Source organism: Mobula hypostoma, chromosome 12 (assembly GCF_963921235.1).
Source record: "Mobula hypostoma chromosome 12, sMobHyp1.1, whole genome shotgun sequence".
In the NCBI taxonomy this organism is placed as follows: Eukaryota; Metazoa; Chordata; class Chondrichthyes; order Myliobatiformes; family Myliobatidae; genus Mobula; species Mobula hypostoma.
Window position 1 is genome coordinate 50,019,002 of NC_086108.1, and position 25,351 is coordinate 50,044,352.

At 39.2% G+C, this 25,351-nt stretch overlaps 1 protein-coding gene across 3 annotated transcripts in view; it reads left to right on the plus strand.

Annotated features, from left to right (window-relative positions):
* smg7 (SMG7 nonsense mediated mRNA decay factor) overlaps window positions 1-25,351 on the plus strand; it is a 152,749-nt gene that overhangs the window by 8,384 nt on the left and 119,014 nt on the right. For all 3 annotated transcript variants that reach the window (XM_063064048.1, XM_063064051.1, XM_063064049.1), the window contains exons 2-3: window positions 21,084-21,115; window positions 23,802-23,919. In XM_063064048.1, the coding sequence (XP_062920118.1) occupies window positions 21,084-21,115; window positions 23,802-23,919 (150 nt within the window). The remainder of the gene's footprint in view (window positions 1-21,083; window positions 21,116-23,801; window positions 23,920-25,351) is intronic.

Consider the following 25,351-nt stretch of genomic DNA (forward strand, 5'->3'; position numbering starts at 1 on the left):
GATATATAAACAGAAAGCGCTCAGTACCAAGTAGCATCTGTGAGTGAACTTGTATCTGCTTGAGGAGCTCAGTGAGCTGAGCAGCATCTGTTGGAGGAAAGGGGTTGTCAGCATATCAGGTTAAAACCCTGCAGTTAGACTGGTTTCTCCAGCAGATTTTTTAATATTTCAGATTTCAGCATCTGCAATCTCTTGTGTCTCCATTATAGACGAGAGCATGCTTTTAGCTGCAGAAGTGTGGCAGAGGTGGAGAGAACAAATGGAATGTTATTGATAGTATGGAGGTCAAGAGAGAATGAGTGACTTAAATGGTGCTGCTGAATGAAAGTTTGTTGAAGGCATGTTAATCACAGGTGATCTTCGTGCAGCATGTAAACTTAAAATGGGTGAAAGCACAGAAAAGTGAGAGAAAGTGATTAAAACTTTGCAGGGGATCAAAATACAAGAGATAAAAAATACATGGCGGAAGTCCGTTTCCCCCACCCCCCCCCCACCCCCCGTCCACAGCAAGAAGCATATGCAGAGTGGGGAAAGTTACCATTTTGCTGTTGATGTATAATTTTTCCCCAAAGAGGTCCCATACTGAGAAATTTTCTTTTTACCAATTCATTCCTGAAGCTGAATTTAGCAGTGTACCATCCTGTGTAAATACTAATCAGGGATCTCTTGTGGATTTTAGAGAATTCCTCCCCAACCAACCTATCCTTAAACCTTCAAAAAGGTCAATTGAAACCTGTTACTTCCACTCTATAGCTTTACAGTCTTTCTTTACTTGATATTCTGCTGCTAGCGAACCCACGTGATGGGTAGGGGGTGTTATGTTCCTAGCAAGCAGTCTGTATCACAGTTTCTGTAACACAAAGCTGCCTCATCTGCACAAGCATTAGGGAACACAACTTTGGGGGGGGGGAATGTGTGAGAGTGAATTTCGTTTTATATCACAAATTTCTGGGTAGTAATTTGTGAATTCTGTAAGGATGAATTTCTGAAACCTGAATGGCTGTACTGTGGCCGTTGCCTGTATTTAAACCCAGTTGTGCAGTGTGTATTCTTGTTTGATTCTGATCAAACAGACTTTGTTTTTTGGCCTTTCACACCCTCCTGTTTTGCTTTAATAGTTCCCCCTTGCATATCTTGTAACAATGAGAATTAGGTTTCTTATCCTCTTCTTTGAGTTTGCTCTTCGTTATTTCTTATATGTTACTTTCAATTTGGTGATCTTATTTACTTCTGATTATTCAGTCTTATTTTATTTTATTTAAATATGCAGTGCAAAGTAGGCACTTTGGCTCTTTGAGCCATGCCAACCCAGCAACCCTAGCCTAATCGCGGGACAGTTTACATTGACCAAATTAACCTACATCTGGAAGGTCTTTGGGCTGTGGGAGGAAACCGGAGCACCTGGAGGAAACCCATGCATTCCACAGGGAGGACATACAAACTCCTTACAGATGACCATCAGAATTGAACTTCAACACCCCGAGCTATAAAAGTGTTGCGCTAACTACTATGCTACCATGGCACCCATTTGCCCCACTAACTGCATTTACACATTTGTACTTCCAAGTATTCTCTAGGTTGACAAATATTTCTGTTGCCTTTCCCCAATTACTCCAATAAAAACAAAGCAAAAAACCACAGAGGCTGAAAATCTAAAGTAAAAGCAGAGGATCCTGGAAACACTGGTGGATCTGGAAGAAAAAGAAACAATTAACATTAGAGGTTTGGGGCCACCAGCCAGATAAGAGGAGGAGAACTGGGATGTTAGTTTTAGGTATTAAAGGTAGGAAAGGGAATAGCTCTGAATACATTGACCACTGCAGATTGCCCCAAGAGTGTAGGAGAGGATGAGGATCTTGAGTACAAGGGGAATAAAATGGGATGTGTAGGATTGGTATAAATGGGCGCATGATATTTGTATGCGCACAAAGGCCAGTTTCTCTGACTAAGAGAAACCCAGTAATGCAAATGGTGGTGGTGGTGCCAGCTGAGAGAGAATGATGTAGGCTTGTAATTGCAGCTGATCTGTGTACTAGTGGGAGACGTATGAGGAGAGTGAAGAGCAAGAAAGATGCTAGTACTATGTGTCACAGAAAATTTTATTACAAAGCAAAATGTTGGAATACCCAGTAGGTTAAGTAGTCTCTGTGGAAAGAGGAATCCTAAGTTAATGTTACAGGTAGATGATCTTTCATCTGGTCTTGCTAAAATTGAAAAGGCTGGCCATCTAAAATTGTTGCACTCATTGTTGAGCTCCGAGGCTTATAAAATATCTTGTAAAAAGATGAGATGCTGCTGCCGAGGCTTCACTGGAACCATGTGAGAGGCCAAAGGCGGAGGTCAGAGTGGGAATAGCATGACAAATTAAAGGGATACGTAAATTGGAAGCTTAGATTCACCCTTGCGCACTGAATGTTTTTTTTTGCAAAATGATTATAGAGAGCACATAATGAGCACAAAATCCAGTGGACTAAATTGATGTTGCCTGAGCTGTTAAATAGTCCTTGGATTTTCATTTTTTATTTCAGATTACTAGCTTCTGCAGTTAGGCTTTTGTACTGGCCTTCAGGAGAATGGGTTTACTACAATGATGCACATATACACAAGTGACTGTGGTATACATGTTGAAAAACTGAATAAACAAAATTTATATTTCCTAGAATTTAGGAAATTAAATAGTGATTTGATTTGAATTCTCATAACATTTAGGTACAGATGTAGACCTTTTTCCATATTTTGGAAAGCCTGGGACTGATGTGCAAATTTAAAGATAAAAATGGTATTCTGAAGATGCTGGGAATCCAGAATAACATGCACAAAATGCTGGAGGAACTCAGCAGGAACACAAATCAAATCTTGTAGAGGGATCAGATGTGGAGAGAGTTGGCAATTTCAAGTTTATGGTGTCAATATCTCTGAGGATCTAACATGGTCCCAACTTCTGTACACCTCCTCATCACCATTAATGGAGGGAAATAATCAATCAGCATTGCTGGCTGACACCCTTTGTCATGAGTGGAAAGGATAGGGCAAGAAGGCAGAATAAATACTGGGGAGAAGGGAAGGAGTACAAGCTGGCAGTTGATAGGTGAAGCCAGATGAAGGAAAAGGTGGTTGGGGAAGAGGGGATGGAATGAGGTGGGAGGTGATAGGTAAGGTAAAGAGGAATCTGATAAGAGAGGAGAATGGAACATGGGAAAAAGGGAAGGAAGAGGGACACCAAGGGGAAGTGATAGGCAGGCAAAGAGAAAAAGAAGTGGCCAGAATAGGGGATGGAAAAAGAGAGAAGAGGAAGGTAGAGAAATTACTGGAAATCAGAGACATTTTATGTTCACGTTATCATTTTGAAGGCTACTCAGACACAATATGAGGTGTTGCTCCTCTAATCTGAGATGGGTGTCATCATGGAGTTATAGAGGAAGCCAGGGATCAACATGTTGGAATGGGAAGTAAAATTAAAATGAATGCAGGTGGAGCGAAGGTACTTGACAAAGCAGTTCGCAATGTACACCAGGTCCTACCGATATAGAATATCTGCACTGGATACAGGAGATGACCACCAACTGACTTGCAGGTGAAATGTTGTCTCACCTGGAAAGACTGTTTGGGGCCCTGAATAGTAGTGAGGGAGGAGGTATAGCAGCAGGGGTAGTACTTGTTCAGCTTACAGGGTGTCAGGAGGGAGATCAGTGGGGATAGATGAATGGCCAAGGGAGTCATAGAAGGAGTGATTCATGTGGAGCATGGTGGTGGGGGGAGTGTGGGGGGGTGGTAGGGAAATAATGTGTTTCGTGATAGGATCCCATAGAAGATGGTGAGTGTTACAGAGAAGATAACATTTTAAAGATAAACTTTTCAGGATGAGGTCAAAATGCTTCTTGTCGTACAAGTTTGCGGCTTAACAACAAATTTGAGTTTTGAAAGATTTTGCTTAAGCCGAGTTAATATATGGGAAAAGAAAAAAAAAGATTACCGGTAGCTACAGTCTCATGGAACAAGCTTATGAAGCTGATTGGGCTGCTCCTATGTCAATGCTCCCATTTAAACTTCTCAAACTGTTAATTATTTCCGCGAGATTATTATTATTTGGAGCAATTTTGAATCTTTGATGTTCTTGTTTCATGTAGAGTTTATTTTAGTTCTTGAAATTTAATTGTTATTTATTTTATAGGTCGCTTGGACCTTTTAGCCTATTCCCCCATTTACTGAGAACATAGGTGATTTTTAATCTAGCTCCCAATATCTGACTTTTTTCACCCATATACTTTAGTGTATTTCTGAGGTAATCCACATTTATTGTGATGGCACTTTCTTAAATCCTGGCGATGTCTATGTTGCCTGCTAGTCATCTCTAAGATCATATGGCAGGTCCTATTGCTACCGCCACTTCTTTTGAATCTCTTCTGCCTTCTCTGTGGGTGTTTTGTGCTCTTTTGCCTTAATGGATTTACAAATTGAGTTTAAGGTTGTCATTTCCTTTTATGGGAAGGGAGAACTATAATAGCCCACTCTCAATTGTATCTCTTGCATTGTATTATGAATTTTCATGATAGAGTAATGTCAGGTATTAGACTTTTTGAAAATATACTAGTTTCATTTTTATTTACTTTCTCTAGTTTTTTAAAATCCCTGTCATAACTAAGCTCATGTCACCCATGGAACTTGCCTCTTGTCTCGTCCTTATTCCTGTTATGTGTCCTTTGGCCAAGTTTTCCCTCCTGGCTGTCATACTAATTGACATTATAGATTACTCCCTGTCCACAGACAGTTTTCCTTTCTTTCTAAAGTGCTTGCACACTTTTAGTTTCTTTTCCTGTAACTAGTCTTTGAATATGTTGTCAACCATCTTCAAAATGCTTCATCCATTATCTAGCTGAGTAGGACTGCACTGGCCTTTCAATCCTATCAGTTGTAGTTGGAAAAAGTTATGCCATGTCTTATTTATTTTGCACAATCGAGAAAGGATCAGTTGATTACTCTTTCCTGTTCCTCACTTCTGTGCTGCCACTTAGTAATATCATTTGGGGCACTCCTTGATTCCTTTGTGATCTGATTGCCTTTGCTCTGAGGCCGCACTCATCTGTTCTGATGAAAGGCTCTTGATCTGAAAGGATTTTTCTCTCTCCACCAATGCTGACTAATCTGCTGAATTTCCCAATATTTTCTGTTTTTGTTTACACAGCTACTTTTTTTGCTTTTCCATTCAGTCTGATGTTAATGCGCAAATGAGGTTCAGTCTGATGTTAATGATGTTTCTCTTCAAGTAAGTTACAATCAAAGAATATAGGCACTTTGCATTTGTGTCTAAACAAAATATTCCGATTTCTGAAATTGAGTGTTAAGAGGTACAAAGATATTTACTGTGGGATTGCAAATATGCATTATTTTGTAAAGGCAGGGATATTATATGAAGGAAGCCAGTCAATTTTTCTAACATGAAACTGTCATGAAAATTCTACTAAGATTATAAATTATTGTTGTCATTTGACAAAAGTGCAAGTTACCTTTCGGAGTGATTATATCCATTATATGTTTAAGTCTTGTTTTTATGGATACATTCATCAAATTGCTTCACTTTCTGTTTAGACAGTGATGGAAGACCATAGGACCATAAGACCATAAGACAAAGGAGCAGAAGTAGGCCATTTAGCCCATCGAGTCTGCTCCGCCATTTTATCATGAGCTGATCCATTCTCCTATTTAGTCCCACTGCCCTGCCTTTTCACCATAACCTTTGATGCCCTGGCTACTCAGATACCTATCAATCTCTGCCTTAAATACGCCCAATGACTTGGCCTCCACTGCTGCCCGTGGGAACAAATTCCATAGATTCACCACCCTCTGACTAAAAAAATTTCTTCGCATTTCTGTTCTGAAAGGGCGCCCTTCAATCCTGAAGTCATGCCCTCTCGTACTAGACTCCCCCATCATGGGAAACAACTTTGCCACATCCACTCTGTCCATGCCTTTTAACATTTGAAATGTTTCTATGAGGTCTCCCCTCATTCTTCTAAACTCCAAGGAATACAGTCCAAGAGCGGACAAACGTTCCTCATATGTTAACCCTCTCATTCCCGGAATCATTCTCGTGAATCTTCTCTGTACCCTCTCCAACGTCAGCACATCCTTTCTTAAATAAGGACACCAAAACTGCCCACAGTACTCCAAGTGAGGTCTCACCAGTGCCTTATAGAGCCTCAACATCACATCCCTGCTCCTATACTCTATTTCTCTAGAAATGAATGCCAACATTGCATTCGCCTTCTTCAGTACTGACTCAACCTGGAGGTTAACTTTAAGGGAATCCTGTACGAGGACTCCCAAGTCCTGTTGCATCTCAGAACTTTGAATTCTTTCCCCATTTAAATAATAGTCTGCCCGTTTATTTTTACTGCCAAAGTGCATAACCATACACTTTCCAACATTGTACTTCATTTGCCACTTCTCTGCCCATTCTTCCAATCTATCCAAGTCTCTCTGCAGACTCTCCGTTTCCTCAGCACTACCGGCCCCTCCACCTATCTTCGTATCGTCAGCAAACTTAGCCACAAAGCCATCTATTCCATAATCCAGATTGTTGATGTACAATGTAAAAAGAAGCGGCCCCAACACTGATCCCTGTGGAACACCACTGGTAACCGGCAGCCAACCAGAATAGGATCCCTTTATTCCCACTCTCTGTTTCCTGCCAATCAGCCAACGCTCTATCCACGTATGTAACTTTCCTGTAATTCCATGGGCTCTTATCTTGTTAAGTAGCCTCATGTGTGGCACCTTGTCAAATGCCTTCTGAAAATCCAAATATACAACATCCACTGCATCTCCCTTGTCTAGCCTACTGGTAATTTCCTCAAAAAATTGTAATAGGTTTGTCAGGCAGGATTTTCCTTTAAGGAATCCATGCCGAGTTCTGCCTATCTTGTCATATGCCTGCAGGTACTCTCTAACCTCATCCTTGACAATCGACTCCAACAACTTCCCAACCACCGACGTCAAGCTAACAGGTCTATAATTTCCTTTTTGCTTCCTTGCCCCCTTCTTAAATAGCGGAGTGACATTTGCAATCTTCCAGTCTTCCGGAACCATGCCAGAATCTATCAACTTTTGAAAGATCATCGCTAATGCCTCCGCAATCTCCACAGCTACTTCCTTCAGAACACGAGGGTGCATTCCATCTGGTCCAGGAGATTTATCGACCTTTAGCCTATTCAGCTTCCTGTGTACTTTCTCTGTCGTAATTGTGACTGCGCTCACTTCTCTTCCCTGCAACCCTTGAGTGTCCGGTATCCTGCTGTCTTCCTCAGTGAAGACTGATGCAAAATACTTGTTCAGTTCCTCTGCCATCTCCTCATCTCCCATTACAATTTCTCCAGTATCATTTTCTATCGGTCCTATATCTACTCTCACCTGTCTTTTACTCTTTATATACTTGAAAAAGCTTTTAGTATCCTCTTTGATATTATTTGCTAGTTTCCTTTCATAGTTAATCTTTTCTCTCTTAATGACCTTCTTGGTTTCCTCTTGTAAGGTTTTAAAAACTTCCCAATCCTCTGTCTTCCCACTAATTTTTGCTTCCTTGTATGCCCTCTCCTTCGCTTTAACTTTGGCTTTGACTTCTCTTGTCAACCACAAGAAGAAGTGGAACCTAGATTAAAAGGTCATAATCTTGGTAATCTGTAGACAGATATTGTATCCCTAAACAGAGACACTTTCAGCTTTTAATAATGTGCTAGGGAATTGTATTTTATGTAGTCAATTCAGTTTCTCTGTTTCCTTTCCTCGTCTTTGGAACATGTCGGCTGGTGTTAACATTCAAAATCATAGTCACTTTGGGGGTGGTGGTGGGGGGAAGTGGAGTGTTCTCATGAACGCTTAAGAAACTTAATTTATACTTGCACTAAAAGCATTTATTTCATTGATGTCTTTGCTCATTGACAGCACTACTGTCAATAAAAACAGAAGATTGCGGTTTTAAAATTGGGTCCAGAGTATTGAGCTGATGTTAGTATGAAGATGTGCCTTTCGATTAAGATGTTAAAGGTCATGCATTGACACTCAGATGCAGAAGAAGCTGCCATTGTTGTATGATGGACAGCAGGAGAGTTCTTTTGGTATTTGGCCTTCACCTTCCAGCTGGAATGTGAAATGGATATGGTTATTTATAGATGTAATAGATCACATTTATGGTATCTGGTGGATGTAAAATTTTTTTCTATTTTATGTACCAACTTCCCTCATAATTAGTTGTTAAGGGTTTTGGGATGACTCAGGCACAGTTTGAAGTCTGTTTGTGTGCTTGCTACTTGATACACATAAGCTAGGGAATTCTTAGTTCAGTTTCTGTTTTGTATTGAGTTGAGCTGATCATTCAGAATAGTCATGGAACATTATTTATTGACTTTGTTTAAGTATTAGTTAATTACTGATCTTGATTAAGGATTAGGGTGTTGAGTGTGATCTATTAACGTACTATGTTTATGTGTCACTGGATATCTTGCCATCATTGGTCAGTACTTACAGGTTATTAGGTCTCTGGTCACACCCAAAGCTTGGATCTTAATTGATGTACCTGAAAACAGCTGGCCATGGGCACAAGATGATGTTGCTAAGATTATTGCATCAATTTATTGTTGTAACAATTTAGTTGTACCATTTCTGGTAACTTGGATATTTTGCATGTGAACAAGTGTGAGTTCAGATTCTTTTGGGCATGCTAACAAATGAGCTGAAACATTTTGTTTATTTCCTCTGTGCTAGGCATCTCTCTGTTCCAGGTGATTTCCACCTGATTACTTGCAAATGCAAACCCACTTAAATTTCCTCCATCTAAATTTAGTTCTCATTCCCTTTCTTGGGGTGGCACAGTGCAAGAGCCACCATTCAGTGTTAATATTGGGAACCTTTATGACTGTGGGGATTAATTTGGAGTATTCAACTTTATCTCGAGTTGTATTGAATTCTCAGCACAGGAGCACTTATGACTCATTGTTAAGTATTCATTCCTGTTTTCAACCAGATGTGAGGGAAGTTTCTTTGAGAGCCTGCTGCACCTAATTAGATAGAAAACATATAATTTTGTGTCGTGTCGATACTTCAGTTGAAAATTTAGTTTCAACTGAAATTTATTACACTATAGGTCTGGCATCTGAGGAGAAAACTGGGTTATTGTTTCAGGATTGAAGGCTGTACTTTAGAATTGACCTGGTCACTATATTCTGAAATGATGCCAGCAGACCAATGCAGCATTTTACATTTATAGTTCACATTTCCAACTTTGACAGTAATTTTCTTTTTCATCTGAGATTTGCATATTCCAAGCATAAATTTGTTTCCCTTGATTTTTTTTTCAATTCCAATAGGTCACAATGACCCATTTAGTAGAACTGCTGCCTTTTGGCTCCAGTGGCCAGTTCATTATGCTGTGTGGGGTTGAGCATTTTCCCTATGGTGATGTGGTGTTCCTCTGGGTCCTCAGATTTCTTCTCATATATGTGGATTGGTCGGCTAATTGAAATGTGACTTGTTCTGAGTATGTAGGTGAGTGATAGAACACGGAATTGTAAGATCAGAAATTAAGATTACTCACTGAACTAAGTGCTGTATCAACCCTCACGTGGTGTCAGATGGGTACATGGTAGGCCACTGAAAACCTGTGCCAACCAGCTGGCGGGTGTGTTCAAGAACATCTTTAGTCTCTTGCTGCTGCAGTCGGAAGTTTAAACCTGCTTCTAAGGATGTCAACCATACCGGAGTCGAAGAAAAGCAGGGTGAGCTGCCTGAATGACTATTGCCCAAGTGCACTCACATTTACTGTAATGAAATGCTTTGAGAGGTTGGTCAATGCTAGAATTAATTCCTGCATAAGCAAGGACCTGGACTTGCACAATTTGCCCACTGCCATAATACGTCTATAGCAGATGCAATCTCACTGTTTCTCCACTGGTTCTTAGATGACCTGCACAACAGCAATATCTACATCTGGTTGCTGTTTATTGATTACAGCTTAGTGTTCAACACCATCATCCCCTCAGTCCTAAGAAACAAGCTGGAAAACCTGGGCTTCTGTATCTCCCTCACCAACTGGATTCTTTGCTTCCTCACTGGGAGACCACAGTTTGTGCAGATCGAGAATAGCACCTCCTTGCTACCAGTCATCACTGATGTACCTCAAGGATGTGTGCTCAGCCCCCTGCTCTTTCAGTACAGCTCAAACATCATTTATAAATCTGCTAATGATACAACTGTTGTTGGTAGAGTCTCAGGTGGTGGCGAGGAGACATACAAGAGTGAGATAGATTGGCTGGTTGATTTCTGTCACAACAACAACCTTGCACTCAACATCAGTAAGACCAAGCAATTGATTATGGATTTTAGGAAGGGGAAGTTGAGGGAACAGGCACCAGTTCTCTTCGAAGGGGTCATCGGTAGAAAGAGTGAGCACTCTCAAGTTCCTGGGGTCAACATCTCTGAAGCTCTATCCAGGGCCAAGCATATTGATGCAGCAATGAAAAAGCATGTCAGCAGCTATACTTCCATGAGGAGTTTGAGGAGATTTGGCATCTCACCAAAGACTTACCAAATTTCTACAGATGTACTGTGGAGAGCATTCTTGCTGGTTGCAAACTCATGCATTTCCACCATAGGCACTAGCCTTGCCAGTATCTAGGAAACCTTCAAAAGGTGATGGCTTAAGAATGTGGCCTCCATCATTAAGGACTCCCAACATCCAAGATGTGCTGTTCTCATTACTACCGACTAATAGGCCTGAAAATACATACTCAGCATTTTAAGAACAACTTCTTCCCCCGCCATCAGATTTCTGAACATACAATGAACCAAACCAGGAACAATACCTCACTACATTTGCTCTCTTTTTGCACTCTGTTTAATTTATATACATCTTTTTTAATGCATTGCTTAAATGTACTGTTGTTGCAAAACAACAAGTTGCACGATACCCTAGTAATATTAAACGTGATTCTGATTTTATGATACATTAGAATCTGCTTTCAAGCTCCATTATTATAATATCTGCTTATGAATTTACTTTTAAATAGCTCTTGGCCAGCTTTGATTAATTTTAGTCACTAGCTATGCTAAGTTACAACTTTTAAATGGATGTAATTAAAGATATAATATTCAAATTTTCTCTTGTAGACTTCTAGAATAGTTTCTGGAATCTACTGGGAATTTGGCAAGTTTATCAACCTTAATCAAAACATCCCTGGAGCGTAGAAGAATGAGGGGAGATTTGATAGAGGTATATAAAATTATGATGGGTATAGATAGAGTGAATGCAAGCAGGCTTTTTCCACTGAGGCAAGGGGAGAAAAAAACCAGAGGACATGGGTTAAGGGTGAGGGGGGGAAAGTTTAAAGGGAACATTAGGGGGGGCTTCTTCACACAGAGAGTGGTGGGAGTATGGAATGAACTGCCAGATGAGGTGGTAAATGCGAGTTCTTTTTTAACATTTAAGAATAAATTGGACAGATACATGGATGGGAGGTGTATGGAGGGATATGGTCCGTGTGCAGGTCAGTGGGACTAGGCAGAAAATGGTTCGGCACAGCCAATAAGGGCCGAAAGGCCTGTTTCTGTGCTGTAGTTTCTATGGTTTCTACCTAGGCATACTTGATGTTTAACCCAATTAATAAATGCTTATTTTTCATTTAGTTCTACCCTAGAACTGGTTGTTTGACTACCTTGACTAGGTATATTTTGTATTCCATTCTTTGAACTCAAAATTGTACAAAATGCAGAGTTTAACTCTATTAATAAACACTTCCGTTCAATTCTATCCCAAAAATGGTGTTTGACTTTTAACATGGAATGGTTAATGGTATTTTTAAAAAAAATACATTTCTTGAATTCCAGTTTTACCATGGGAATTTGACTTCTGAAATTCTAGTCAAATACTGTGGCGACCCTCTAATGTATAAAATTTGTATGCTCTAAGCTGTAAATTTTGATACACAAAGTATGAACTAAATGAGCTAAAAAATACACATTAATTCAGCATCTGAAAGTGAAAATTTGTCATTTCTTATCTATTCACTTTGTTATTCTCCAAAATAGTTTGTGCTGATGTAGTTACTTCTGTATCCAAATGACTTCAGTGTGACAGGATCTTTCTGAGAATGTTGTTATGTCAGATGTGAGCAGGTGCAAAGCATGGCAGGATGTCTGGTTGCTGTTTTAACAACATGGGTATCATTACAAGAAGTGACAATTGGCTGTTTGACACAAAATATACATCCAATATTTTACTGTAATGCTGTTGAAACAGAACAGACCAATCTATGCAACTTGGAGACTCTGAACTCTAGGTTGATTATGGCTGACGTAGTTCACAAATCCAGGAGTAATGAATTTGATTAGTTGAGGCTGATCCTCCCTGTCAACAATAGCCCATTTATTTGCCAAATATGTATGATTGCATTGATGGTATTGATTTTGGACCTCTCCAGTGTATGTTGGATTTGTTTACTTATCACATTTTTTTATATTTAATATCAATCATAACAGCTACATTTACTGAATGATTCACATAGACTTGCTTGAAATGTGTGTAGATTGTGAAATTTACAAATACTTGGATCTCTGTAGGTTAAAGATTTGCTGTTGCTGATATTGACATTTGGAATTAGCAAATATGGAGCTAAGTCTACTATTGAGGTCACATGAATATTTGTGTCTAGATTATTTGAGCTTAGATTGGTTGGTGTTATTATGTTGGAACATTTATTTTATCTAGTTTATCTAATCTCTGAGCAACACCCAAATGTGCCAGGGTACGATTTTGCTGGAGGCATCAAGGCAATTACAGTTGCAAGAAAAAGTTTGTGAACCCTTCGCAATTACCTGGTTTTCTGCATTAATTAATCATGAAATATGGTTTGATCTTCATCTAAGTCACAATACGAGACAAACACAATCTATCTAAACTAATAACACACAAACAATTGAACCACTTCTTGGGTCAATACTTTTACCATTTAAACAATCACAGTCTAGGTTCAAAAAAGTATGTGAACTGGGGTACTGCCTTCTACAAAAGCTATTTGGAGTCATTGTTGCAATCAATGAGATGAGGTTGGAGGTGTGGGATGTTGAGATGCCTTGCCCTATAAAAAAGACACACAAAGTCAAGTTACTGACAGAGCCTGCTCTTCTCAAGAAAGATCTGTTTATGTGCACCATGCATCAATCGAAACAACTTTCAGAGGATCTTAGAAGAGCAATTGTAGAAATGCATGAAGCTGGAAAAGGCTACAAAAGCATTTGTAAAGACCTGAGTGTTCATCAGTCCTCATAAATTGTCTACAAATGGAGGAAATTCAGTACATAGAAGAACATAGAATAGTACAGCACAGTACAGGCTCTTCGGCCCACAATGTTGTGCCGACCCTTAAACCCTGCCTCCCATATAAGCCCCCACCTTAAATTCCTCCATATACCTGTCTAGTAGTCTCTTAAACTTCACTACTGTATCTGCCTCCCCCACTGACTCAGGCATTGCATTCCACGCACCAACCACTCTGTGAGTAAAAAACCTTCCTCTAATATCCCCCTTGAACTTCCCACCCCTTACCTTAAAGCCTGTCCTCTTGTATTGAGCAGTGGTGCCCTGGGGAAGAGGCACTGGCTATCCACTCTGTCTATTCTTCTTATTATCTTGTACGCCTCTATCATGTCTCCTCTCATCCTCCTTCTCTCCAAAGAGTAAAGCCCTAGCTCCCTTAATCTCTAATCATAATGCATACTCTCTAAACCAGGCAGCATCCTGGTAAATCTCCTCTGTACCCTTTCCAATGCTTCCACATCCTTCCTATAGTGAGATGACCAGAACTGGACACAGTACTCCAAGTGTGGCCTAACCAGAGTTTTATAGAGCTGCATCATTACAACGCGACTCTTAAACTCTATCCCTCGACTTATGAAAGCTAACACCCCATGAGCTTTCTTAACTACCCTATCCACCTGTGAGGCAACTTTCAGGGATCTGTGGACATGTACCTCCAGATCCCTCTGCTCCTCCACACTACCAAGTATCCTGCCATGTACTCTGCCTTGGAGTTTGTCCTTCTAGTGTGTACCACCTCACACTTCTCCGGGTTGAACTCCATCTGCCACTTCTCAGCCCACTTCTGCATCCTATCAATGTCTCTCTGCAATCTTTGACAATCCTCTACACTATCTACAACACCAGCAACCTTTGTGTTGTCTGCAAACTTGCCAATCCACCCTTCTACCCCCACATCTGTTGCTACTCTCCCTAGGAGTGGGCATCCTGCAAAGATCACACCAAGAACATAATGTGCAATGCACAGGTAGGTGAAAAAGAACCCAAGGAAACAGAAAATATCTGCAGAAATCTCTAGAACTCGCTAAAGTTCTGTTCACATGTCCACTATAATGTTCTGTGGACAGATGAGACAAATAACTTTTTGACAGAAATGCACACCGCTATGTTTGGAGGAAAAAGGGTATTGCAAGCCTACAACAAAACCTCATTCCAACTATGAAGCATGGTGGAAGGAGCAACATGGTTTGGAGTTGCTTTGCTGCCTCTGGGCCTGGCAGCTTGTAATCATTGCGGGAACAATGAATTCAAAATTTTATTAAGAAATTTTACAGGATAGTGGTCCATTACCTCAAGCTTAATAGAAGTTGGATGATGCAGTAAGACAATGATCCAAAAACAAGAGTAAATCTACAACAGAATGGTTTAAAAGAAGAAAAATTGTGTTTTGGAATGGCCAAGTCGGAGCATAGACCTTAACCCAATTGCGATGCTGTGGCATGATCTGAAGAGAACCTTCCATGCAATGTATCCCAGAAATATTGATGAACTGAAACAGTTTTGTATGGAGGAGTGGACTAAATTTCCACCTTGCCATTGTGCAAATCTGATCAGCAGCTGCAGGAAATGTTTTGTGGAGGTTAATGCTGCTAAAGGAGGTTCTACCAGTTATTAACTTCTAGGGTTCACACAAGTTTTCTAGCCTGGACTATGAATGATTAAACAATGTGTTCAATAAAGACATGAAAAGTACAATTGTTTGTGTACTATTAGTTTAGGCAGATTGTGTTTGTCTATTATTGTGACTTAGATGAAGATCAGACGACATTTAATGAGTAATTAATGCAGAAAACCAGGTAATTGCAAGGGTTCACAAACGTTTTCATTTAAATGTCACGTCCTGTACATCGTCCTCAATCTATTTTTGGGGGGAACTTGAGTGGCCAACAACCTGGTGATATTGTTCAAATTCAGTTACTCTGATCAGTACAAGCTATTATGGAGCAGAATAATAATGGAGTGATGGAATTGAAATTCCAGTTGCCACTTTTCTCTCATTGGAAACTTGGATTTGTTTTGTTTAAATATAAATTGAAAACCTTAAATTAGGTATCCTCTATATTAACACAATTCTGAAGTTCCAAGTGCTGCTTGTTATTTTTAAAAGTCTAAGCGTGGTGTAGAGAAATGTATACCAAGGTCACACAAACAATGTTACATTAAATGAGCAGATCTCACTGTTCCTAGTGTCAAATAACAGTTAACTAATGACCAGGGAGTGCAGCCAGAATCAGGAGCATAGTACTGTGAGCGGCTCAGCTGATCAGCCAAAGGCAGTAGTCCATGTCAACATATTTCATTGGTAGAAAAAGGTATGAGACCCTTCAGACAGATAAGGGAAATCACGCACACGCGCGCAGTACTGTAGTAATTTTGTGTATCACTGCGCTGCTGCTGCTGCAAAAAAATTTCATGGTGTACGTAAGTGATGATAAACCTGATTCTGATCTGGGTCTCTGTTTTAGACTAAGAATGAGAAGGGGGCAGGGAGAGGGTAATCATGGTTGGGAAAAGGGGAATGGAGAGGGAAGCACGAGAGAGACATTCTGTAATGATCTGTAAATCAATTATTTAGAATCAAATGATCTTGCCTGGTGTCTCAGGGCTGGGTATGTCTGCACCTGCACCAACCCTGCCCCGGCACGTCTTCTCTGCCAGCTGTCCCACACCCCTCCTGCAGTACTCCAACATTCTTTGCTCCCACCAGATTTACAAACTCGCTATCCGCTTCATGTTGACAAACACAGTACTGTGCAAAAGTCCTAGGCTTCCGAGCTATATGTATGTGCCTAAGACTTTTGAACACTTCTGTAGCTGGAGAGTTAATGGATGGAGGACTTTGTATTTTTGAGGAAATAAAACTGCATATTGAGGAAGATGGGCTTTTGCACGTTGGGTTGGAGGTATTTTATGCCATTCCTCCTTACAAAACTGCTTCAACTCTGGAATGTTGGTGGGCTATTATGCATGAACTGCTTGCTCCAGGTCCTTCCACAACATTTCTATAGGATTAAGGTCAGGACTTTGATTCGGCATTCCAAACACACATTTTCTTCTTTTGAAACCATTCTGTTGTCAATTTGCTCTTGTCTTTCGGATCATTGTCTTGTTGCATTATCCAACTTCTATTAAGCTTCAGGTGACAGACTGGTACCCTGACATTCTCCTGTAAAATGTCTTGATAGAATTTTGAAATTGTTCACTCAGTGATTGCAAGCTGTCCAGGCCCAGAGGCAGTAAGGCAGCCCCAAACAATGATGTTCCTTCACCATGCTTCACAGTTGGGATGAGATTTTGGTGTTGATGTGCAGCACCTTTTCCCTCCAAACATAGCAATGTGCATTTCTGCCATGAAGTTCAACTTTTGTTTCATCTGTCCACAGAACATTGTCCCAGAAGCATTGCAGAACATCCGGGTGGTCTTTTGCCAACATGAGACGTGTAACAATAGTTTTTATTTGGTGAGCAGTGGTTCCCTCCATGGTGTCCTTCCATGAACACCATTCTTGTTCAGTGTTTTTCTCATAGTAGACACATGAACAAGTCTTTAGCAAGTTCTAGAGATTTCTGTAGGTCTTTTGCTGTTACCCTTGGGTTCTTTTTCACCTCCTTCAGTATTTCACGTTGTGCTCTTTGCAGGATGCCTTCTCCTAGAGAGAGTAGCAACAATATTGAGCTTCCTCCATTTATAGACAATTTCTCTTATTGTGGACTGATGAACACTGACGTCTTTAGAAATGCTTCTGTAGCCTTTTCCAGCTTCATGCATCTCTACAGTTCTTGTCCTTTGAAAGTTGTTTTGATTGAGGCATGATGCACAAAAACAGATCCTTCTTGAGAAGAGCAGGCTCTGCCAGTCTTTTATATGGCAGGCCACCTCTACAAACCATACCTCCAATCTAATCAATTGGAACACCTGACTCCAAATAGCTTTTGTAGAAGGCACTAGCATAGAGGTTCCAGTAAATGCATGTAATATTGGTTCATTTTTCTCAATAAATAAGTAAATGAATAAGTATAATGTTTTGTGTTTATATAATTGGGTTCTCGTTATCTAGTTTTAGGACTTACGTGAAGATCCGATCACATTTTAGGTCATATTTATGCAGAAATAGAGAAAATTGTACAGGTTTCGCAAACTTCCTAGTGCCACTGTACCTCACAATAGAAAATGTGCAAATGCCTTTGAGAAAAGTTTTTTAAGAATAGCTTCTGTGATGACAGACTATAGTGGCAAGAATAGATAAAAGGGGCTGGGACTTTTTTTTAAAGAGAAGACTAATAAGATATAGAAGTACGTAAAATAATGGGAAGACCAGACAGGTTTGCTGTTCACATTGATGGAGAAGTTGAAGACTAGTGATCGCAGCTATAAAATAACCTGAGCAATACAAGTTTCCCCCGCTATCCAAAGGTAGAGCATTCTTGTGAAACCGTTAGTAAGCTGAAATGGCGTAAGGTGAAGATGCAATTACCATTAATTTATATGGGAAAAATTTTTGAGCGTTCCCAGACCCAAAAAATAACCTACCAAATAGCACATAAACCTAAAATAATACTAGTAAAAGCAGGAATGATATGATAAATACACAGCCTATATAAAGTAGAAATAATGTATGTACAGTGTAGTTTCACTTAACAAAATCGGGAAGATCTAGCCAAAACCGATTTGTAGAAAAAAATTGGCACGTACACGCATGTGCACACACCTGCCCGCACAAGGCTTCACGGTCATCGTAGTCTTTCTCTGGGTAAACACAAGTTTAAAGTGGGTATCTTACTCATAAAAGCGGAAATCCTCTTTCGGTTAGCAAAAACAGCTACTAATGTAGGTCTTTTGTAAAAGCGAAGTGGCGTAAAGTGAACGTTCGTAAAGCGGGGGAGAAAAAAGTGAAAAGTTTGTGCAGCATGTGATTGGAGCTTGTAAAGCTGTGCCAGCAGATGTGGTCTGGTCAAATTAAGAGGGAATTGAATAAGGCTTCTTTGCAGGGACTAGTACTTGGAGTTAATGGTGTAGTAATGGCATTAAAGTGTTGGCCATATAGTTGTCTCTTGTGCTGTAAGCATTCTATAATTGTGTTCAAATCCTGAAACAATTCATTTCATGCCGTGTTTAATATTTTTAAAGCAAGATCTCAGTGACAGCTGTATAAATGCCCTGATAATATTGAAGCCAACAGCACTCATTATTGGAATGTACCTGACAGACCATTTAGAATGCAATACTTTGGCTTGTTCAGAGATGTCCACAGTATGGTGGTGATGCTGTTCTGGTTTTTCTGAGGCATGACCAGTTTTTAACTCATGATAAAAAACCAAGACCACTTACTTGACAAGTGCAGTGAAATATGAGGGAAAAAGTACAACCCAGGCTGGTACTTGTGACACAGTTTCTATATCGGACATGAAATATTTGGTTAGTGAGGGATTAGCTTAAAGGTAAGTTGGTGCAGATTTAGTGAACTGAAGGGCCAATTTTGTGTTGTATCTCTGTAAATCTATTATCATTTTTGGGTTAAAGGAGGAAGTCTTGGTCTAAAATTGTGTACACTGTTGATTCTTCACACTTTGATTTTACAGGCAGGGAAGCAAACCATTGTGCATATTTTGAACTGAACCAAAATTGTACTTTGTGAAAGTAATGTGAATCAACAGTCTTCATTCGTCATTTGCCATTTTGATTATCCTGTATTGTGATTACTAGATCTGTGTGCAGTTGGGTGAGGGAGGATAAAGTTCCCACTAGACTGTTGCTGCTTGACTACTCCCAAGTCTGTGTGGTCAGAAGTGGAAGTAAGCTTTCCTCTCACCCAATTGTCTGTTAAAGAGGGGAAACATTTTATGATAAAGGAAAGCTGGAAATGCAAACGCTGCTCTAATAGAAATCTTCCAATGGGTGGTTGTTCTTTTCCTTAGTAATGAGTTTGAGCATTTTAGGGTATAGCAACAGTTTGAGGAAATCTCTGCCATTTGGCATTGACCTAACTATTGAGTTTTGAAGTGAATTGTTTGTGTCACTTCACAGTTTTGGGGTCTGGAGTCTCATATAGTTTGCAAATGCCTACCTGAATGCAGGGGATATGAGGTGACTCACTTCCTTTGTTGACACTGCATCTACTGGAATACCTGACCCAATCACAGTTATATAAGAAAAACTGAATCATTGGCCACCATCACTGCATTTGAAACTAAAACTGGTAATTCAACAACTGCTTGTCTCCTTCATTCCCCTCTCATTTACCCAGGACATCTGGGGTTTGCAGAAAGTAGAGAGGTTTGAGTATTACCTGACCAAGCTGATGATCTTGAAAATTATTTTATTATTAAACTGATTTTTATTCATAAACCCCATCTCATTTTGGACCTATTCCAGTAATTGAGGTGATGTAGAGCTTACTTGGATTTAAACATTTTTACTGAAGTCTCCTCATGACCTTCCTTAAATTCAATCCAACCTTCTGTCTTAGAGGCTACCTATAAGCAACTTGTATTTTTTTCTGGAGATTTCATTAGCTCCAATTTGAATTTCTTTATTAATATGGTGAGAGGCAAGTGTCATCCATAATGTAAATGCAAATGTTGTGGAATCTGGAAATTGGAAAAAAAAACAAATTAGACGTTCAGGATAAAACTAAAGAGGATTTTTTTTACAGTTGTAAATCCTTTACTTTGGAGGGATGCAAGTGTTCAGTCATTGACTCTATTCAAGACCTAGACTGATTGATAGATACTTGGATATTAAGGGAATCAAAGAATACAAATATGGTGTGGAGAGGTGAACTTGAGGGACATGATTAGCCGGGATATTATTGAATGGTAAAGCAGATTGGGCTGTTGGAGCATACAGTATGTCCACTGACCACTAGAATGTGGGGTCTTGGCTGCATTGTGGTCAGTAATTATAGGCAATTGGTAGGAACTGCACCACCTCAATCCTACAGCCTTGACATCTCGTGTTGGATGTGACAGAAGCTCCGATCTATTTTAGTGTTGATTCCATCAACACCATTGTGGGAATGCTTTCTGAACACTAAATAAGATATCAGAGTACTTGTAGAAAGCTAGATATTTTGGGATTAGAGTTGTCAGTGTTCAGGCACTGCACCATCCAAGATTGCAGCTTACTTGTGGCACCATTAGGACAAATTTCAATTTAGTAATATGCAAGAAATAAAATAGAAGTTTAGCTGGACTAGACGTTTGCTAGCGTGACTAAATGACGCAGAGAGAACAGGATATAATAATGTTAGGATGCAGTTGGATCCTATTGGATGCCTGTTGGATCTTCACTTTAATGACTGATGATGTGAGCCAAATTGGGTGGATGTTGGGAAGTTGCCGTAGAATCCACTTGACTGAACATGATTCTTTTGTCTGACATGTTTGCATATACGTAAAATCACTTGCACCCCTGCTTGGCTGTACAAATGGATTGCCATGTTGATCTTTAAGGAGACCTTTAGACCTTTCTCACCCTAGCTGTTCTTTCTCTCTTAAAGTACCTGTCGAATCTCTTGGGATTTTGCTTCACCTTGCTTGATATCCTCTTTTTAGCTAGCTGTCTTGTGACTCAGTCCGATGGGAAAAGTATGCTTTTGGTTGTGAATGGCAGTGGAAATAATGTTAAATAATTATTGAGCAGAAGATTTTAAAATGTCTGTTCCTATTTTGATGGATGGGATTGACATTTCTGTTTTTATATTTTTTCTTTTGTCTGCAGGCAAGCAGAGGCCCTTAAGGCTGACATGACAGGTACGATAACATTATTTTTCTTAAATTTATACTGTTTTTGAAAATGTGATGTCCGGATTTTCAGGACTGTGAAGAATAATTTATTCAGCCCAATTCCTGTCATGGTAACAAAATAAGACATTCTTATGACAGTGTTAAGCTACCTGCTTATTTTTTTCCACAGATAACTTCATTCAATTCTAAATCTGGCTATTGCTAATTTTAATGTCTGTTAGTCAAACAATTTGATTTTCCAGTGTAGGAGTCTAAATTTAAAGAATGAGGTTTAGGTTTAAAGGAAACCTCTGAGGCAAATTTTTTCACATAGAAGGGTGGTAAGTATGTAATATGAGCTGTCAGCAGAAGTCGAGTACAATTACAACATTTGGACAGGTTCATGGGTAGGAAGTGTCTAGAGGGACATAGGTCACTGTAGGCAAATAGAATTAGTGCAGGAAGGCACTTTGGTCAGCATGGGAGAATTGGGCTGAGGTACCTATTTGTACTGTATGTTTAGGACTCAAACTTCTGGAAAAGTTTAGACTTACTGCTTTCAGGAATTACTATTTAACACTGTACTTGAAAAATTGGATTTAAATGGAGATTCTCATTACCTCAGATGAAGATGAATGTTGGGGTTTTAAAAAGAGCTATCCCTTTCATCTTATGCTCCTGATATTTATATTTTCTCCCCTATTATTTTTGTTGCTTTATGCTTTTTGGTTTGAACTGCATAGAACAGTACCAACCCTTTGGCCCATGATGTTCTGACCTTTTAACTTGTATAATCTTGTACATGCTCTTCCAGTTACACTACAGAAAAATTCTTATGACTTTAAATGAAAATTCATGAATTGCATCAATTTTCAGCTGGAGATTCTGTTTGCCATGAACACCAAAGCAGTGTATCTAATAAATGCATGTTCACTTACTCATGATGTGCATCTTAAATAACTAAAACAGTTTGTTTCCTGTATGCTGTTTTATGGTGTTCACTATATTTGAAATAATTGGTTAATAGAATTTGATATGTTATTGTTACCTTAACATTTTTACTCATTTATGCCATGTGTCTTAAGACAGGACAGATGTTTATTTGCCCATCCATAATAAATCAGCATCTTTCTCTACTCTCAAAACTGATATCATCTGTACCAAATTTGATTCCCTGCAGAACCCCTAGTCATTGTTTGAGGAAAATCTGTATATGTAGTTGTTTTGATCTGTTTTTTTTCTGTGTTTATGGTTTTCATTGCCATATGTTCAAATTTATTTTTGCCTCAGTTTTTTCCCCTATGTATTTTCCCCTTCCTGAGCTGTTAGCTTTCTCTCCCATCCCTTCATCCTTTCCTGCTTTATCCTTTAGTTATAATAGTGGGGGGTGGGAATTACTTGCATGGTGCCTGGAATTGCTCACCTCATTCTTTCAACGACCATACTGACCTGGTCCTTTTGACCTATCCTGTTGGCTTTAATTTATACTCCTGTAGTGAATGAAAATGACACCAGGATGTTCAACATCACCCTGAGGAAATCCTGCTCCCAAATACTTGCAACAGCCTTGACAACTGGCAAAGCAGATCTTTTTGCGAAAACTTTTGAGTTTAAGATCCTAAAATATTTTTAATTAGAGTGAATTAAAATACATCACTGAAATTGTAAAAGCACAGAATATTCCTTTTTTACATCTATGGCTGTAAAATCCCAAAGCAAATCAATTTAGTTTTGGATCTTGTGTCAGTGTTCTAGGATAGGACCTAGGTGAGATTTTATTTTTCTCTCCTCTCCTCTCTCCCCCCCACCCCCACCAATGCCTTATTTCTTTTTTTTCCTCCCTGGAGAAATTTTACCTGATGCAGCTCTGCTGCTGCACTCTGCATGGAGCCCAGTGGTAGAGAGAGCTGTCCAATAGTTTTTCAATCCATGTATGTAAGTCTTGGATTTCCATTTAAATAGGTAACTACTGAGCCAATAGTTTAGTGACATGCCTCCTGATTTCTGCTCAGTTACTTTGTGATAGAGGATGAAGCATCATCTTCCCATTGAGCAAAGTAGTGGGCTGCGTATTTGTTCTTTCCACTAGAAAGTACAGCTTCTGTGCTTTCACAGTATTTGGTCGCACTAAAAAATATTGTTCTTTCATATCAAGCAGTAGTAAATCAAGGCAACTGGACTTGCTGTGTTGTCTAGAAGACATTTCACCACTCATTTGAGAGGCCTCTTCAGTTCTGATCCATGGTGGGTAGTGGGTAGTTTTCCAGTGTCTCTGACTAGGCATCATAGATCAGACTGAAGAGGCCTCTCAGATGAGTGGCAAAACATCTTCTAGACAACACAGCAAGTCCAGTTGACTTGATTTACTAATGCTAGATATACAATTACCTGGATGACTGACAACCTTCATAGACATACTGCTTCTTTCATTTTTCCAGTCAGTTAATGTATAGATTTTCATTTGAGTGTCTGACTTTACTTTGCATATGTAATACAACTTTAATTGGTTTAGGCTCCTGTAACTCATATTTGCAGATGTCAATTGTCAGTGCATGCATTCATTTGTGTGTGTTTGTTAAAGTGACTTGACAAACTTTTTCAAATAATACCTTTATAATTTGATTTAAAGTGAAAAGGTACAGCATGCATGTGCCACAAAGGTAAGCTTATCTTTTAAAAGCCATATGCCATAACATACCATTTTTCTGAACAGATTCAAAGTTGGGTCCGGCTGAAGTCTGGACTTCCAGGCAAGCACTGCAGGACCTCTATCAGAAGATGCTGGTCACAGATTTGGAATATGCATTAGATAAGAAGGTAGAGCAGGACCTGTAAGTATGCAATAGAAACCAGATAAGTCGCAGAAATGAATTTGTGCCTTTGTTCCAATTCCAGTTTTCTCTTCAACTGCATGTAAGAATTGGACTTCTCAAAGTAAATGAAAGAAAATTGCATGTAGGGCATAACATTTTTTTTTATTCTTCCTTGAATTCTCTTCAATTCAGCAAGGCCTGGACCAGCTGCAACTTATTAATAATAATTGTTTGTATTACATTTATTTGTTCTAATCACTTGTAAAAGAAAATAATGAGTTTGCCAAGACAATAGGCACATTTTTTCTCTGCTGGTGCATTTAGTAAATGGTAAAATGTAGCAGATATTGAGATATTTCCACTAGTTGGAGAATCTTAAATGAGGAATGGCTGTGGGGGGGGGTGGGAGAGCTACAGAAGTGGTAGAGATAGCTAAGTCCATCGTAGGAAAAGCCAGCATTGAGCATATCTACAAGCAGTACTGCCACAAGAAAGTGGAATTCATCATCAGGGACCCCACCATTCTGGCCATGCTCTCCTCTCGCTGCTCGAAGGAGATGCAGGAGACTTAGATCCCACACCACCAGATACAGGGACAGACTTAACCTTCAACCATCTGGCTTCTGAACTAGCTTGAATAATTTTACTCACCTCAACTCTGAACTGATTCTACATCTCATGTCCTCACTATTATTTATTGATTGATTTGTTTTTGCACTTTGGTTGTTTGTCATTCTTTGTAGTTTTTATTTTTTAAAATTTTATTTTTATTTGGATAAGCACTTCACAAGTATCATGTACTTTTCCCACACATAACCTTTTCCATTTTTTTATATGTATAAAACTATAATTATTTATGCATTCTTAAGTACACATTGAGATGATATAAAAGGAAATTAGACACTTAAATAGATAATTATGTACAGTGGTAATTCTAATCTATTAGGCTAAGTAATGGTATTAGTTGTTAAGAAACATAGTAACAATAGTTTCCATAAATCCCTTCTGGACCATTTCTTCTGGTCCAAAATGTTGTATGTAAGCCTATGTAACAACCATTGTAGGTGTTTATATCTTAACTTGTACATGCTTGCTCCTGCCCCCAGACATAATTATCCAATCCCTATGTACTTATTTACTTAATTTTATCATTTTTTATCCCTTTCCCAAATCATTTCCTTTACTTGTATTAATTCTCTATTTTCCAAAAGAAAACAAAAACAGTAAACATTTAGACTAGGGGTGCTTACGTTAGCAATATTACTGTGTTGATGAGAAGAGCAGTATAAATCATTAGGAGAGTCATCTAAAGTCTGCTCGCATTGGGGTTATGTATTCAATCCATTTATTCCAGATTTGATAAAATTTTTCTTTTTGAATTCTCAGGGAGTAAGTCAACTTTTCCATTTTAAATATTTCCAAGATAATTTCGTGCCAATCTTCTAATGTA